This window comes from Mesocricetus auratus, unplaced genomic scaffold (genome assembly GCF_017639785.1).
Source record: "Mesocricetus auratus isolate SY011 unplaced genomic scaffold, BCM_Maur_2.0 Super-Scaffold_100004, whole genome shotgun sequence".
NCBI lineage: Eukaryota > Metazoa > Chordata > Mammalia > Rodentia > Cricetidae > Mesocricetus > Mesocricetus auratus.
The window spans coordinates 848,908-864,317 of NW_024429189.1; the positions used below are offsets into that span (position 1 = coordinate 848,908).

General features: G+C 48.1%; 1 protein-coding gene across 20 annotated transcripts in view; it reads left to right on the plus strand.

Annotated features, from left to right (window-relative positions):
* Fnbp1 (formin binding protein 1) overlaps positions 1-15,410 on the plus strand; it is a 126,034-nt gene that overhangs the window by 98,987 nt on the left and 11,637 nt on the right. For 3 of the 20 annotated variants that reach the window (XM_040745011.1, XM_040745013.1, XM_040745012.1), the window contains exons 9-13: positions 329-523; positions 1,409-1,591; positions 5,995-6,078; positions 9,397-9,411; positions 13,569-13,678. In XM_040745011.1, the coding sequence (XP_040600945.1) occupies positions 329-523; positions 1,409-1,591; positions 5,995-6,078; positions 9,397-9,411; positions 13,569-13,678 (587 nt within the window). Of the gene's footprint in view, positions 1-328; positions 524-616; positions 1,296-1,408; positions 1,592-5,994; positions 6,079-9,396; positions 9,412-13,568; positions 13,679-15,410 lie in introns of those variants that run through there. The other 17 variants (XM_040745015.1, XM_005085502.4, XM_021236164.2 and 14 more) reach the window with 11 other exon arrangements.

Genomic DNA, 15,410 nt, shown 5'->3' on the forward strand with positions numbered 1-15,410 from the left:
ACACAAAAAAAACTCTGATTCAAGAAAAAAGTAAAAGTCTAGATGAAGCTTCCTCCAGTCATTCTGTTTAAGTGCTCAGTGACTTGCCATGCGAGATATGAAAGGGGGAATCTTTTAAAGCAGAGCATCATGGGAGGTTGACAATAAGAGCTGTGCAAAGCACCTCCGGCTCTCACCTGGAGGCAAAGCTTTGTGAATGAATCTATCTAGCAGCGGACACACTAGTAGAGAGAAAAAATCCAGTCTCGGTAGGATTTTCTTGGCTTGGCCTCTGCGTGCGTTGTCGGTGCTCTGGTGTTCATGTGGCTGCTCACGGGTGTGCTTACAGGACTCCCAGCTGGTCGTCGAAGCCTACAAGTCAGGGTTCGAGCCTCCTGGAGACATTGAGTTTGAAGACTACACACAGCCCATGAAACGCACGGTGTCGGAAAACAGCCTTTCCAGCGCCAAAGAAGGCAAGCCGGAGCTCAAGTTTGGCGGCAAGTCCAGAGGCAAGCTGTGGCCGTTCATCAAGAAAAACAAGGTACTGGCAGCTCGGAACCTGTGCGGGCTGAGGTGACGAGGTGCAAAGGCTAGGAGTTTTGGTCTTAATCAAACCTAAGCTCTGTACTTCCAGAAAGCTCGAGAGAACAGTTAGCGTGCCGCGTTCACTTCGTGATTCCGACGGCCTCTCTCTGGTGGTGGTGTCTTTGCCATGGCCTCTGTCTTATCGCAGATGTGTTGTCACCTGGACTGGGTCACCCACACTAACATCACTGACCTCACAGCCCTTTCGCCCCCCCTTGGCCCTCCCAGACTGCTGGGCACCTCTGCTGGGAGCAAGGGGACAGGGTCCCATCTAATCAAGCTTGCCAGCTGGGCTTGGTTTTGAACCCATGATAACTCTGTCTCCGTGAACGTTTTCCCATTTTCGTTTTGTAGCGTGGTATGTAGGTGCATGACAGCGCTAACCCCGTGGCCTAAAACGGGATGGAGGTGGCATTACTGCATTAACCTTAGGTCAGACTGGGTGTCTGAGATTCCCAGGACAGGACTGTCCTGCTGGTTTTCCAAACCTCAGTAATGTAGGACCCCCGCCCCAATCGAGCTGTGTTAGTTAAGGTGTGGAAGCGTTTACCCCTCTGGCTTTCGGAATGACTAATGAGAGCCTTAGCTTGCATGTGGCTGTCTGCATGAGCTTTGGGTCACAAGGTTTTGCTGTCCTGTCGCATACTCACTGACCCTTTCCTTTTCATTCCCTCTTCGTGGGACACATCCTACATGATTTCTTTTGTGCCGTGGCATCGATATTAATGGTTTGTGTTTTACTTGCTTTGGATCTTGAATATGATTTGATGCTCATTTCTGTTTTGTGTCTTCTCGTTTCTGATTTTTTTTTTTACTGTCACCGCTCATCTCTCACATGTAGCTTATGTCCCTTTTAACATCCCCCCATCAGCCTCCCCCTCCTCCCCCTGCCTCTGCCTCACCCTCTGCTGTTCCCAACGGCCCCCAGTCTCCCAAGCAGCAAAAGGAACCCCTCTCCCACCGCTTCAACGAGTTCATGACCTCCAAACCCAAAATCCACTGCTTCCGGAGCCTAAAGCGTGGGGTAAGTTCCGCTCTGGAGTCCTGCGTCTCTTGCGCACTGTGTTGCATGTCTCATTCTGCATAACTGACTTCGTTTGTGAATGAACCCAGTGTGTTTTCCGATAGCATTTGGAGAGGGAGACAGCTTGAGCCGAGTTTCGCAGCAAGCCAGAGAGCAAAAGAATGGAAAGGAAAGAGCAGAGCAGGGAGGAAGAGAGGGCCGGCATGTCTGAGGTTTTATCCTCCAGCCCAGGCTGGAAGCACCCCACACTTCCGCTTCAGAGGACTGAGGTCATTCATTTCCTCCTTGCTCTCTTAAACTGACAGTGTAGAAGAAGAGGAAGTGGAAATGACTGGACAGTCAGAAAATATGTGCTGACTAATAACAGACCCCAGTGCAGCGCAGACACTGTCCCAACGAAGCCTAGTGGCAAAGAGGAAGCCGGCCAGGCACACTGGTTCCCTTGTGAGGTTAAGGGATGGTGATAAAACGCCTCTCCTCTGGATGGGGCTGATCTCTGGATGGGTGAAGCAGCCCAAATCCAAACTCAAAATTCCAAAGTGTTTTGAATGCTATCATGACACCGTGAATGGAAAATTCCACACCTGCCCTCATGTGAGAGATTGCAGCCATAACACAACACCAGGCTGTGAGTGTGGCCACAGGTGGATGTTTATATGAGGCCTGGCTTCCATCTCCAGGACCACAGAAACAAAACACAGACACCAGAAGCATGCACAAATGACATGTTCTAAAACCACACAGGTAAAGCCAAGCAGTGGTAGTGCACACTTTTAATCAGCACTTGGGAGGCAAAGGCATGCAGATCTCTGAGTTCGAGGACAGCCTGGTCTACAGAGAGAATTCCAGGACAGCCTCCAAAACAAGACAGAGAAACCCTGTCTCGAAAAACCAAAAAAAAAAAAAAAAAAGTAAAACATATGTTTAGATTTGGACCTCATTTTATATATATAGATGTCCCTATAAAGTCTGAAGCACTTGTGGTCCTGGACAGAAATTCTTGTGAGGAACACTAACCCCCACATCTCTTTGCAAAGGGACAAGGCACAATAGCAGTGATGTTTATCAAGACCGCCTCCATTCTGTTCTGGGCTTTCGAAGTTTGCTAATAGAAGCCATGGGGCCAGGGTATGAAGTCAGGGAGTCTGTGGTGCCCGGTGGGAAAAATCTCTTAGAACACAATTGCTGTTAAGACTTAGGTTCAAAACCAGGTGTGCACGCCTGTCCTAGCATTCAGAGGTTCAGAAGTTCAAAGCCATTCATGGCTACATAACAAGTTCAAAGTCATCCTGGGGTACAGGAGATTCTGTTCAAGACAAACCAACAACAAAAAGCCATCCAGTTTTCATGACAATTAAGATTATGTACCTCCCTTCCTCTCTTCTCTCTCTCTCTTTTCTTTTTTACTTCCTTTCTTGAGACAGGGTTGCCCTACATAGCCCTGGCTGTCCTGGAACTTGATTTGTAGAACAGGCTGGCCTCGAACTTCTGATCTTGGCAGGCTGCTCTCGCCACCACATCATGTTTTGTGCTGTGCTGGGATCCTCCCTCGGCAAGCGCTCTACGGCTGAGCCACAACCCCAGCACCGATTCTGGTTTTTGAGATGGTATCTCATTAGGAAGCCCAGTCTGGTCTTAAACTTAGTGGTGATCCTCCTGCTCCAGCCTCTGGAATGCTGAGGTTAGACCAGGATGCTGATTCTATGAAATGAATTCAGCACTTGAGAACAGCCACCAGCTGATGCTTCTGAGACAAATGCTCCATCTAATTAGCACGGGCTTGGAATCACTTCCTATGCCAGTGGATGCTATCACGAAACTTAGGAACTTTCCATTCACAAGGAACACTGGACCTGTCTTTGCCCAGCCACACTGCTAACCAGCAAAGTCTGATACCCAACTCCTCCAGCTCTAGGGGCAACTTAGCTCCTGGGCACCTGGGCTCCGAGAGATCCTGTCTCAAAAATAATATAAAATGATGGGCCAGTGATATGACTCAGCAGGTAAAATACTTGGAGCTAAGCCTGACAACCTGAGTTCAATCCTGATGACAGACTCAGTGAAAGGAGAAACCAAGTCCCCAAAGATGTCCACTGCCCTCCATGTGCCCACAATAAACAAACAAACAAACAAATAAATAAAATAGAGGGATAAAATTTTTAAAAGTAGGGTTCAAAAATTAAGGTTGTAGGAAGGAAGGATATATTTGAGGAAATTATTTTGCTTTAAGGCTACTTAGTATATCAATTTAAAAATCAGAAATCTGGGCTGGTGTAATGGTTCAATGGATTTAGGAGCCTGACACCCTAAGCTCAGTCTTGGACCCACATGGTGTCAGGAGAGAACCAAGCCCCACAAGTTGTCCTCCGACCCCCACATGCACGCCTTGGTACTCAAATGCTCCCCCACTGCCTGTAATCATTTTTTATTAAATCAGAAAATTTAATTTCCTAAAACTGTCAGGACAGCCACTGTCAGCAGGCAGAGTAGCGTCAGAAGTGGACGATGGATCGTGCTGAGCTCTGTTGTTGGGACTGGCTGAGCAATCGGCAGCTTCTTGGCTCGATTATGCTGGCTTTTAGAACTCCACTCTTCATCAGAGAATTTCCACGGATGTAACCAGGGTGAGCCAGGCTCAGAGTCAGTTACATCATGTTACTGCATAAATCACCCGTGTTTATAAACATCTGCATCTGTCTGGTAACACGTCGATGACACGTCAGGTCTTTTCACAGTCACCATCCGTATGCATACCTGTTCCGTGACGCCGCATCACACAGTCTATGAGTCATCACGGTTTCTGTGTCTGTGTTCATGGTGTCCCCTAAGTGTGTAGGCAGAGACCAAAGAATGTCTGTGTTCAGTTAGTACAAGAAAAGATGGTTTTAAAAAAAAAGTCTGATGTAAACCAGCAAAATGAATTTTATTTCTTACTCCTCAAATCTATGTTCGGCAAATTCCTCTTATGGAAGCTTTCCTGGATGGTAAGTGCCTTCTCCCAATGACAGAGAACCCACTAGAACCTTCTATGGGGGCGTGGAGAAGAGCTTTGCCTCCGTCGCTCGTCATGAGCCCTCGGGGTCGGATCTGATGCTTTTTCTAGCTAGGAGGGGTGGGGGGGAGCAAGAAAGGAAAGGGGAACACTAAGCCTTTGGCAACATCATAAACTCAAAGCCTGGGGAACCAGACCAGGTATGCAGCAGCCCCACTGGGTCCATGACCAACACAGTGGAGTCCTGGCTTCCATTTTGCCTTCTCTTGTACTTGAACTTGAGACTGGCGCCCCTGAGCAGAGGTGCCTCAGGGAGGGCTCTGGGAGAACAATTGCAAGTGCGGCATGTCCTTGCTTTGTTCTAAGTGTCTGCTTTAGTGATTAGAGTGGAAACTGTGTGAAACCATTCCTTTCTTTTCCTTCTCTCTCTTTTTTTTCTGGAACAAACCACCACACCTGGATCAATGTGCAAACATTTCTTAGCATAGCTTAGTTTATTTCTGAATAATTAAAAAAAGACTAAATATTGTTATTGCAAGCCATTTTCTAAGGGTTTTTTTTTTTTTTTTTTTTTTTGGTCTTTCAAGACAGGGTTTCTCTGTATTGTTTTGGAGGCTGTGCTGGAACTCGCTCTGTAGACCAGGCTGGTCTTGAACTCACAGAGACCACCTACCTCTACCTCCTAAGTGCTGGGATTAAAGGCGTGTGCCACCAATGCCCGGGCTACCACCAGACCTTAGTATCCCATCTTTACATGAGTCCAAAAAAAAAAAAAAAAAGACAAGTAGTGAGAGTGTCTTCAGAGCTGGGTATAGATGTACATACCTGTGATGCCAGCCCCTAGGAGGTGAGAACTGGAAGATCAGGAGTTCAAGGTCATCCTCATTACACGTGGAGTTTGAGGCCAGGGGAAGCTACATGAGAGGAAAACCGAAGGAGTATGGGGGAGACAGAAATTGACACATGGATGGATGGCAGATAGGTAAATGATAGATGAAAGATAGATGTTAGATAGATGATATATAGAAAGATAAATAGATGTTACATAGACTGATGAATTGATAAAGGTTGATTGAGATAGATGATAGATAGACAGACAGACAGACAGATAGATAGATACTAGGTAGCTAATAGATGATAGATAATGATGGTTAGATAGATGGACGGGTAGGTAAGAACATGTGCTGAATTTGACTCTGCAAAGGGTAATTGTCTTAAATGAAGATTTCCTTTTGCACCTGTGCAAAGCAATTGTCTACCTAAAACGAGATGATCCCTCCTGTATTTTAAAGGTGACCTTAGGAAACAGCACCCAAGCAGAGCCAATACTTTGGAAATCTGTTGTGAGTTATGATTGCGCAGTTCCTTCTTTATATATATCTTACCTTATTCTCTTGCTGACTGTTGACAGACTCAGTCTTTGTGTTATCACAAAGAGCTCATGAAGAGGACTCTAGGGAAACCCACGCATGCCTTCGAGGCTAGGGACTATGTTGTAAGTCTGCCTGTGCTGCAAGTATGCAGTCACAGCCAAACCACTAACCCCACGGACAGCGCCAAGACTGGGGACACAGGTGCAGCTGGGACACTTGCATCCCACTGATCAAAATTCTCAACAGAGAGAACTGCGCCCTGGGGCGAGGACAGGGTCTTGAGGTATAAATCCAACAGCTATTTTATCACAGGCTCCTTAGTGGACATCCAGTGCCCCAGGGATGCCCACTGAGTGAGCTCGATGTCAGGATGCCCCTCTCAAGAGCCTGCAGCTGCCACCTAAAATGTCTGTGGTGTCCCTGGATATGAGTTTATGGCAGAAATTTACCCATAAACACAGCTGCAGAATGTAGTCACCAGAGAGAGACAGTTTAGGGCATGACGACGTGACCATGCAGGGATCCACCTCTGTGTTTGCAGCCGGTGGGTCCCTCGGGAGTCATGCATGAGCGTGGAGAACAAGAACTCAACAGTCGGGAGCAGAGAGGGTCCCTGTAGACGGCACCAAAAAGCGTGCACCTTGGCACTTACCGTCCCCTCTCTTTGCGCTTGAGGTTAGTAGCTGTGACCGTCCAATGACACATGGACGAGCTGGCTCTGTCTCGTATTGATGCCCGCTTCTCCCAGAGCCCCTAACTGTCGCCTGAAGGTGTGTGGTCCCTAGTGTCTAGTCACACACTCCATGAGGCCTTTGCCTTTATTCTCCTAGGAGAAGGCTGGCTGTCTAATCGGGAGTGACCTAATTGGCTGACTTACGACTTACAAGCTGAGAAACACTCAGTCATGCTTAAAGAATTCCAGACGCCGCAGTGGTGCCTCTGGCCGGTGGTCTTTCACCACCCGCTCCAGAAAATGGAATGTGAGAGTTTTGGTGTTTCCAAAAACTGAGTGTGAGTGTCTCTGTTGGAACAGAGGTTCAGTTTTACTGATTTGTTCTCATTTTGAAGTGGTGACCTCCTATTGACATGACAAGTTTGGCTCTAGGAGATTTCTATCATAGTCTCAAGTCACGAAGGGAGCCCTGTAGAGAACAAATAGTCAGGTTCTTGGAATTCACAGTAAGGTTGTGTGTGAGGAAACCTTACCGGTGTCCCCTCGCGTGCTTTGTGGACGTCCCCTGCTCTGCACGCTGAGTGCTGTCTGTCTGACGACAAGCTCCGCTTGTGATGGGCAATCTGTGCGGAGGCTCCAGGGGGCTCAGCGAGTTCAGGGCCACGGCCTGTGCCAGTTTTGAAAAGCTGTCTAGTCAGTCTCTTCCTTCACGTGGGAAGGGTTTCTTTCTTTTCTCTAAAAGGTGTTTACAAAGAAGTGTCAACCTTGTTTTTTGTTTTGTTTTGCTTTTGAGACAGGATTTGTGTAGTCCGGGCTGTGTAGAGCAGTCTTCTGTCCCCTGAGTGTGAGTCACCAAGCCTGGCCAGAAGTACCAACTTTAAATAATCTTGAGGGAGGAAAGTGTAAGAGTTGGCTGAGAAGTTTTAGCCCCTCTCTACCTAGCATAAAAATCCAAGCTTTCTCTGGTGTTTGTCCTCCAAGTATGTCTGCAGCCTACTGTCAGGGCTAGGGCCTTCTGCAATGCTAGAGACCGAGTCTGTCATGCGTTGAACTCTCCCTCGACACACAGTGTGGTCTCACAGAGTCCTGCTTCTGTGTGGGTTCTCGAAGCCCTCTTACTATGGCTGGAGGCCTGTGGTCATGGGACCTTTCTCATCTCCAGGCCAGCCGTCGTGAAGCTGTTGTGGCCCTACAGTGATCGGGTCACCCAACCCCAGCAGCACCCTCGGAGCCAAGGCCATGTCTGCCCATACCCTAAAGGCAGCAACATCAGCTGCTGTTCATGGTCACTCTCCAAATGCTGTGTAGCCGCCTGGACAGGCTTGGAGTTCAATAGCAAGCCCTCACATCACCTGTATGGAGTCCCACTGCTCAGGAGCCTGTGGCCATCCTGAGCTCCACAGCACCAACCAAAGCTCCCCGAAAAGAAATCAATTAATTTTGAAAAAGACCAAGCCACAGAAGTCCCCCTCATGGTCTAGGAGCCGGAGCTGGTGTGCAGGGGGAGGCTGCATTGCCTGGGTCACCTCCAGTCTGCTGCCAAGAGGGTTTCTAGCTTCTGACCTCCACATACATGCTGCGGCACATGCACACATGCCTGTGCACACACGCAGTCAGTCAGCCAGTCAGTGTAAGGGGTGTGCTGGAGAGATGGCACCTCGGTCAAGAGACTTGCCACTCTTGTGGGGGACCAGAATTCTACTCCCAGCCCTTAAATGTCAGCTTACAACCCCATATAACTCCAGCCCAAAGGTTTCATTGCCCTTTTTTGGCCTCTGCAGGCACTATGCTCGTGTGCTGGGATTAAAGGTATACACCACTAACACCTGGATAGTTTTTATGTTTTTTTTATTTTTTTGGTTTTACGAGACAGGGTTTCTCTGTATTGTTTTGGAGGCTGTCGGTCCAGCCCGGCCTCGAACTCACAGAGATCCGCCTGCCTCTGCCTCCCGAGCGCTGGGATTAAAGGCGTGTGCTACCACCGCCTGGCCCTAGTTTTTATTTTTATAATAGTTTTTTTTTGGGGGGGCCAGGCGTGATAGTGCATACCTTTAATCCCAGGACTTGGGATGCAGAGTCAGGCAGATGTCTGTGATTTTGAGGCCAACCTGGGCTACAGAGTGAGTTCTAGGATAGCCAGAGCTGTTATACAGAGAAACCCTGTCTTGAAAAAAAATGTTTTTTTAATAAAAAAAAAACCACAAAACCCTAAATACCCATGTGTGCAGGGTACTTACCCATGTGCCTATGACCCCAGCACTCAGGAGGCAGAGGAGAAGGCTTTCTGATAATTTGAGCTCATCCCAGTCAGGCTGCACATTGGGTAACCCTGTCTCAAAAATAAAATTTTAAAAGGAATCTGCGTCGGATGTCCTAGGGGACATTTGGTAAACAAAGAGCTGTGCGGTTCTTGTCCTTTTGGGGTCATTATGTGTCATGGCTATGCCTAGCAGGGTTAAGGTCTGTTCCCAGCATCCATTCCAAATCCCGTCCCCAGCAAGCTGATTTTCATAGGCGTCCAGTGGGAGGCGACAGAGAGCGCTCACCTCTCACACCTTGTCTTGGCTTTGGCACCCAAGCCACCTAAGAAGTCTGTTACGACCAACCCCTCCTGTGAACTTTTGCACAGATCTGCCCTGGCCATATTCACAAGTCAGCAGGCGGGCTGATGTCATGCGCCCAGTGAACTGGCCTCTTCTGACCTGTGTTTTTTTTCTCTCTCTCTTTCTCTCTTCCCGTTTGTTACCTCTTCAATTTTTCCATGAAGCTTTCTCTCAAGCTGGTAAGCAAAACGTACCCCATGCATGCCCTTAGTCTAATCGGGTTTCTGGTGTGTGTTACTTTGTTACAGATGCTATGCCTCCAACGTTAACTGCTCACACTCTGTTCTCCTTCAGGCGCTTTTGTTGGTGTCTGTTTGACCTCTGGATATGTGACTGTCTTATTCACTAAGGAAATTAATGCTTACCATGATTAATGCTTACCATGAAAACTAATGATTACCATGGGAACTTTATGACTATGCCAAGCATTGACCAACTACTTATATTCGTCAGAAATGGGGGGGGGGTTCCTGCTGAATCAATTTAAGTAGTTGGAAGATACTCCTTCATGGGAGCCACTAAAGAAGACATTCGGGAGGCAGAGGCAGGTGGATCTCAGTGAATTCCAGGTCAGCCTGGTCTACAAAGTGAGTTCCAGGCCAGCCATGACTATTTGGAGAGAACCTGTCTCAAAAACAAAACAAAGTAAAACAAAACCAAACAAACAAAAAACCACCACCACAACAACAACAAACAAAAACTGGGAGCCTGAAGGAGACACTCGGGTGTGTGTCACGCCTGTAATGACTGCTTGGATTTGGGGTAGGAAAGACCAATGGGAAGCGAGGGACCTCCTGGGGGCCTGCACAGCTCTGTGGATGCCTTGGGTAAAGGTGATTCCAGAGGCACAGACGCTCTGACGGACAAAGGGAAGCCCCTCGTGCATCCTTGCTTAAGCTGTCTACCTAACGTCTGTCTGTCTTGCTTTTCCTTCACGGTGTAGCTCTAGTGAACAACCAGAGTAATTGTTCGATTTATTGAAAGAAAATCCTAACCAACATAAGCCACTATACTTAGAGAATGAATGAGGACTGTGTATCCTTTGGGGACACAGATCCTTCACCAGTTTGTGAGTTAAGTTGTTGCTTCCATGCCATTCCTTTGAAGTCAATGAAAAAGTGAAACATGGTGTGGGGGGGGGCAGGGGCCGGGGTAGTCTAGAGATGCTCGGTGGGTAAGAGCGCTTGCCCTTGCAAGCATGAGGGCTCCAGCGTAGTCCCAGCACCGAGGGGCGGAGAGAGGTGAGTTCTAGAGGAAGTGCACTGGACAGCCGGTCTCTGGAAAGCCAGCCTCCTTACAAGGCTGCCATGTAGAGAGCAAGGAAGACAGCTGGTACCTGCTGGAGTGACGCCTTGAGTAAACACACTCGCCCGCACACTCACGCGCATGCGCGACACACACACACACACACACACACACATACACACACACACACACACATTAGGTAGGAAATGGGTTCGGTATACAAGCAAATAGCTCGAGGGTCTGTGTTACCCAGGACTTGTGCCCAGGAGCGATGTAGGTGCCATCCCGAGATGAAGCAAGGCTGACTACCCAGCCCCTTCAACTTGGGTGTGTGTGGCCCCACCTTCCTCGGCTGGTTCCACCATTCTGCAAACTGGGCCACTCCAGCCACGTCAGAGACATCCCCGCTGACTCAGAGCTAGAAACCAGTGCCCTGTCTCCATAAAATGAGTCACGTGTCAGAGCCTTGTTTGAGGAAATGTAAACTTCAAAAGCCTAATTGGGTGAGACGCCCTTTCTACTGATCCTAGGTTTTTATGGGAAGCTGTTGACCTGAATCTCCATAGTAACCAAGGTTTGAGGCTTTTCCAGTGACTTGTTTTCAAGTAACAATGGTGCTTGAATAGCCAGGGTAGCTATTGAAAGGGACCTGACAGGTCAGTTAGGTTGATACTTTATCAATTGAAGATAATGTGTGGGTCAGTTAGGTTATTTTGTCATGTTGTCATAAGTAACCAGTGCTGTCTCTTCTGTAACTAGTCACAAGTGTTCCTTACAGGTGTCTCTGCCATTTAGATGCCATCCAAGCCTTGCACCTCTTCTAAATACATTCAAAAGACTCAGGTCACCACTAAACCAGCTACGTTCAAGGGCAGGCAGTCTCCTGAAGCTACTGCCCCCGACACTGAATGCTAGAGGTCTCTTTGGTCACTGACCAGACTGCCTCACTTCCACAGACTTGTATTGAATTTTGTTACATCCCAGAAAAACAAACAAACAAACAAACAAACAAACTCCCAAAATCTCAGCGCTGGGAAGATTGGTCAAAGGTAAAAGTATTTGTAAGCCCAAGCATGAAGCTTGAGTCTAAATTCCCAGAATCAATGTAAGAGCTCTGCACCCAGCAGGCATGTCTGTAATACCAGTGCCCTGTGGAGAGATTGCATATACAGTGGATAAACAGCCTAGAGACCCTGTCTCAAACAAAGTGGAAGATAAGACCCCCCCTAGGGTGTGTGTGTGTGTGTGTGTGTGTGTGTGTGTGTGTGTACGCGTGCACGCACATGCTCACGTGTGTACAATACAATCTCAGTCTAGGAAACAAGTATCAGGATCACCAAGATGGCTCAGGGGGCAGGGGTACTTGGTGCTAAGCCTGATGACCTTGAGTTCCATTTCAGAAACCCACATGGTTGAAAGATGGAGCTGACTCCCACAGATTGTATAATAAATAAAAACTGCATAGACAGATTTTCCTCCAAGTTCAATGCTTGAATAGAGTGACTATAAAGTAAGACACTGAAGTCTTCAGATAGTGGGCATGGGAGAGAGAAACTGCCTCAGCTGCTGCCACACTGAGGGACCACCTTGCTGCTGCTCGTCTTTGGGCCCTCGCTTGGCTTGGTGACAGAAATGCCTCCCTCCTCTCCCCTCTACCGACCAACCTACTGACTGTCACACACACTCAGGGTGTCTCGACTCTGATCTCCTCATGGCCTGAGGCAAATATTTGCTGACTCACACACTTACCAGCCTAGCCACCTTCCTCTTAATCAGCCTACAAACTTCTGTCACAAGCCCCTGAGAAGTTTCTGTCACAAGTTCCCAAGTAAGCCGCTTGGCAAATCCCAGTGGATTCCAGAATCGCATTCTCTGGGCCCCCTTTCTTCTCGCCCCCTTGTTTGAAAAGAATTGAGGTTTTCAAGTAAAATCTCTCTTGTAAATTTCCTGGCTTTCCCTGGGCCTGTTGAATACATTTCATTCTTTATGAAAACAGCCTCATTTAAGGAAAAGCTCTGGACTCTCCAGCAATGAGGCGGTCCTTGGAGGGAGACCAGCTCCTGACATCTCCAAAAGCACATACACAAAGGCAGAGTGCATTTAAAGAGAGCCCCAACCAGGTGTGGAGGCTCGTACCTGCAGTCCCGGCTCAGTCTGAAGGACTCCTTCCACGGCAAGGCGAAGCCCGTGCTAAAACCTGAAAGTGAGGGAATGAGGAAAGGTGGCTCAGTAGTTAGAACGTGTTGCTCTTCAGTGGACCCAAGTTCCCAGCACCCATGTGGTGTGGCTCACAACCACCTACAACTTGTTCCAGGGCAATCTCATGCCTTCTTCTGGACTCCGCACACACAACTTTAAAACAAAGTCTTTTAAATTGGAGAAGGGGGCCAGGAGCCAGATGTGGTGGTTCACATGCATAATCTCAGTACCTGGAAAACCAGGGCAGGAGTGAGTCTGAGACTTGTAGCCCAGTGGTGAAATGTTTGTCCCAGGTTCAGCCCTGCAGAAAAAAAGGGGGTGGCATTAAAACACATTCCTGACAGTAAAAGGAGGTTGGTTTTGTACACTGGGAAGTAATTTTGGGGTCCCAAAGGCAATGAGGGACCAGTAACACTGGAGGGGGATGAATGACTTTTTAAAATCATACTTTCACATTTTTTTCTCAAAGGAAAGTGATAGCCCACATGTCATTTCATAGGGGTGGGGCGTGGGAACTCCACCTCAGCCTTGAGGGGGGAGATGGGAAGGAATGCTCCCACTAAGGGAGGAGTTGAGGTGAAGAGAAGAGGGAAATGGAGTAGTCTTCTCTAAATTTGTCTGTGGGCTGCCTCCCCAGTCACACCTGTTTCCTCGTCTCTCCTCCCCGGAGTGCAGTTGCTCCTGGCCTCTCCTGCGCTGCTCTGGCCCTTGTAGATGACAGGACTTCTGACATTTGCATGTGTTTGGTTTTCACACCTCAGCTGGAGTGGTGGGAAAGCAGAGCTGGCTCTGGGAAGCCTCTGCAGGTCTACAGGCTTTGTTTTTGCCTCCCTCCTGCCCAGGGACACTGCAAAGACTTTGCAGCTCCTCATTCTCCTGTTTGTGTCTGCAGGGTGCCACACCAGAAGACTTCAGCAACCTCCCCCCTGAGCAGAGGAGGAAAAAGCTGCAGCAGAAAGTTGATGAGCTCAATAAAGAGATCCAAAAGGAGACGGATCAGAGGTAGGATGGGTCACTGTACCCTGTCAAACATCCTCAGCTGGGAAACAGAAAATCTGAAAGAGTGTGTGTGTGTGTGTGTGTGTGTGTGTGTGTGTGTGTGTGTAGTACCCAAAGAGACCAGAAGGGGGTGTCAGAACTCTTGAAACTGGAGTTACAGGCAGTTGTGAGCTACCAGATACTGGTATTGGGAACCAAACTTCGGTCCTCATGATAAAGCAGTTCTTATTCTTAAATGCTGTGTCATCTCTTCAGCCTCTAAAATGGACAGAGGTGTTACTTTGGCAGGTGTTTTGTCTGCTTTCTCATTGTGTGCTGGGTTTCTCTATAGCAGAGGTTGTATGTTGAGTCTGGGGAACAAAATACCCTTTACTAGCTTCCCTATTTCTCTTTTGGCCTGAGTGAATGGGTGTGCTTTGGTTTCTCTGATCCAGCCAATAGTAGGAAGATTATTGGGGTCCCAGGGTCCTGGGCTGGATAGACACCCTCAGATCCTCTCACCCTTGAGGTACAGATGTGGTTTGGCTGTACTTCTGGCAGCAGTTGAGGCATGGGGCGCAGGTGTTTGTAGCTCCGTTGTATTTCTGAGCAAGCTGGTGAAGGGATGGTTCAGTTATGCCAAGATGCAGGCACAACACCAGGTACAGGGTGGACTCTTTTCTGGATGTCACAGTCGTCCAGTATCAGCCCCTGTTGGTCCAGAAGGATACCTTTCTTGTCTTGAATCTCTGTCCTGACATTCTCAATGCACCTCAAGGGTGAAGTTCTGTATGTTAGCATCCGTTAGGTCTCCTCAATATGGGCTGAGGCGGGCAGATCTCTATGAGTTCAAGGCCAACCTGGTCTACAGAGCAAGTTCCAGGACAATACAGAGAAACCAAGTCTTAAAAAACAAAACAAAAAACACAAACATGGAAATCTTATGTGTTAATGTAATATCCTGAAAATGTGGTATTTGTTTTGAGAATGTATTTAAAAAAAACAAACAAACATTAAAGCTGTGGTTGTTGTGGAAAGAAATTCACAGCTCTTGATGCATACTCCAAAGATAAAAAGATAGATGTAATGGGACAAGTCTACTATCCCATCACTTAGAAGGCTGAGGCAGAGGGTCACAAGTTCAAGGCCAGCCTGAGCTAGATTATGAGCCCCTATCTCAAAACCAATAGAAACAAACATGGCTCAGCTGTTGAGAGTACTTGCTGTTCTTGCAGAAGGCTGGGATTCAGTACATAGCACACAGGACGGGTCACAACCACCTGTAACTTAAAAAAATAAGTTAAATCAGCTGGGCATGGTGGTGCACACCTTTAATCTCAGCACTCGGGAGGCAGAGGTAGGTGAATCTCTGAGTCTGAGGATAACCTTGTCTACAGAGTGAGTTCCAGGACAGCCAGAGCTACACAGAGACCCTGCCTTGAAAACCCAAAAGAGAAAACCATGGTGTTCAACAAAGGACCTACAGACACAAACATGTGGTTCCTTAAGGACATCAGTAAGATTCGGGCTGGGGAGGCAGACCAGTGGGTTCCTGCGCAAGCGTGAAGAGCTGAGCTCTGGTCCCCACTGCCTGTGTAACTGCCAGGCACAGTGCTACAGGTCTGTAGCCCATCGCCAGCCAACCGGTGAGAGACAAGGGGGAGTGGCTGGGATGGTGGCTCCACACTTGTAAGCCCTCGCTGTGTAATCAGAGAGCAAAAGTTCAGATTCCAGCACCCCATAAAACATGTCCAAC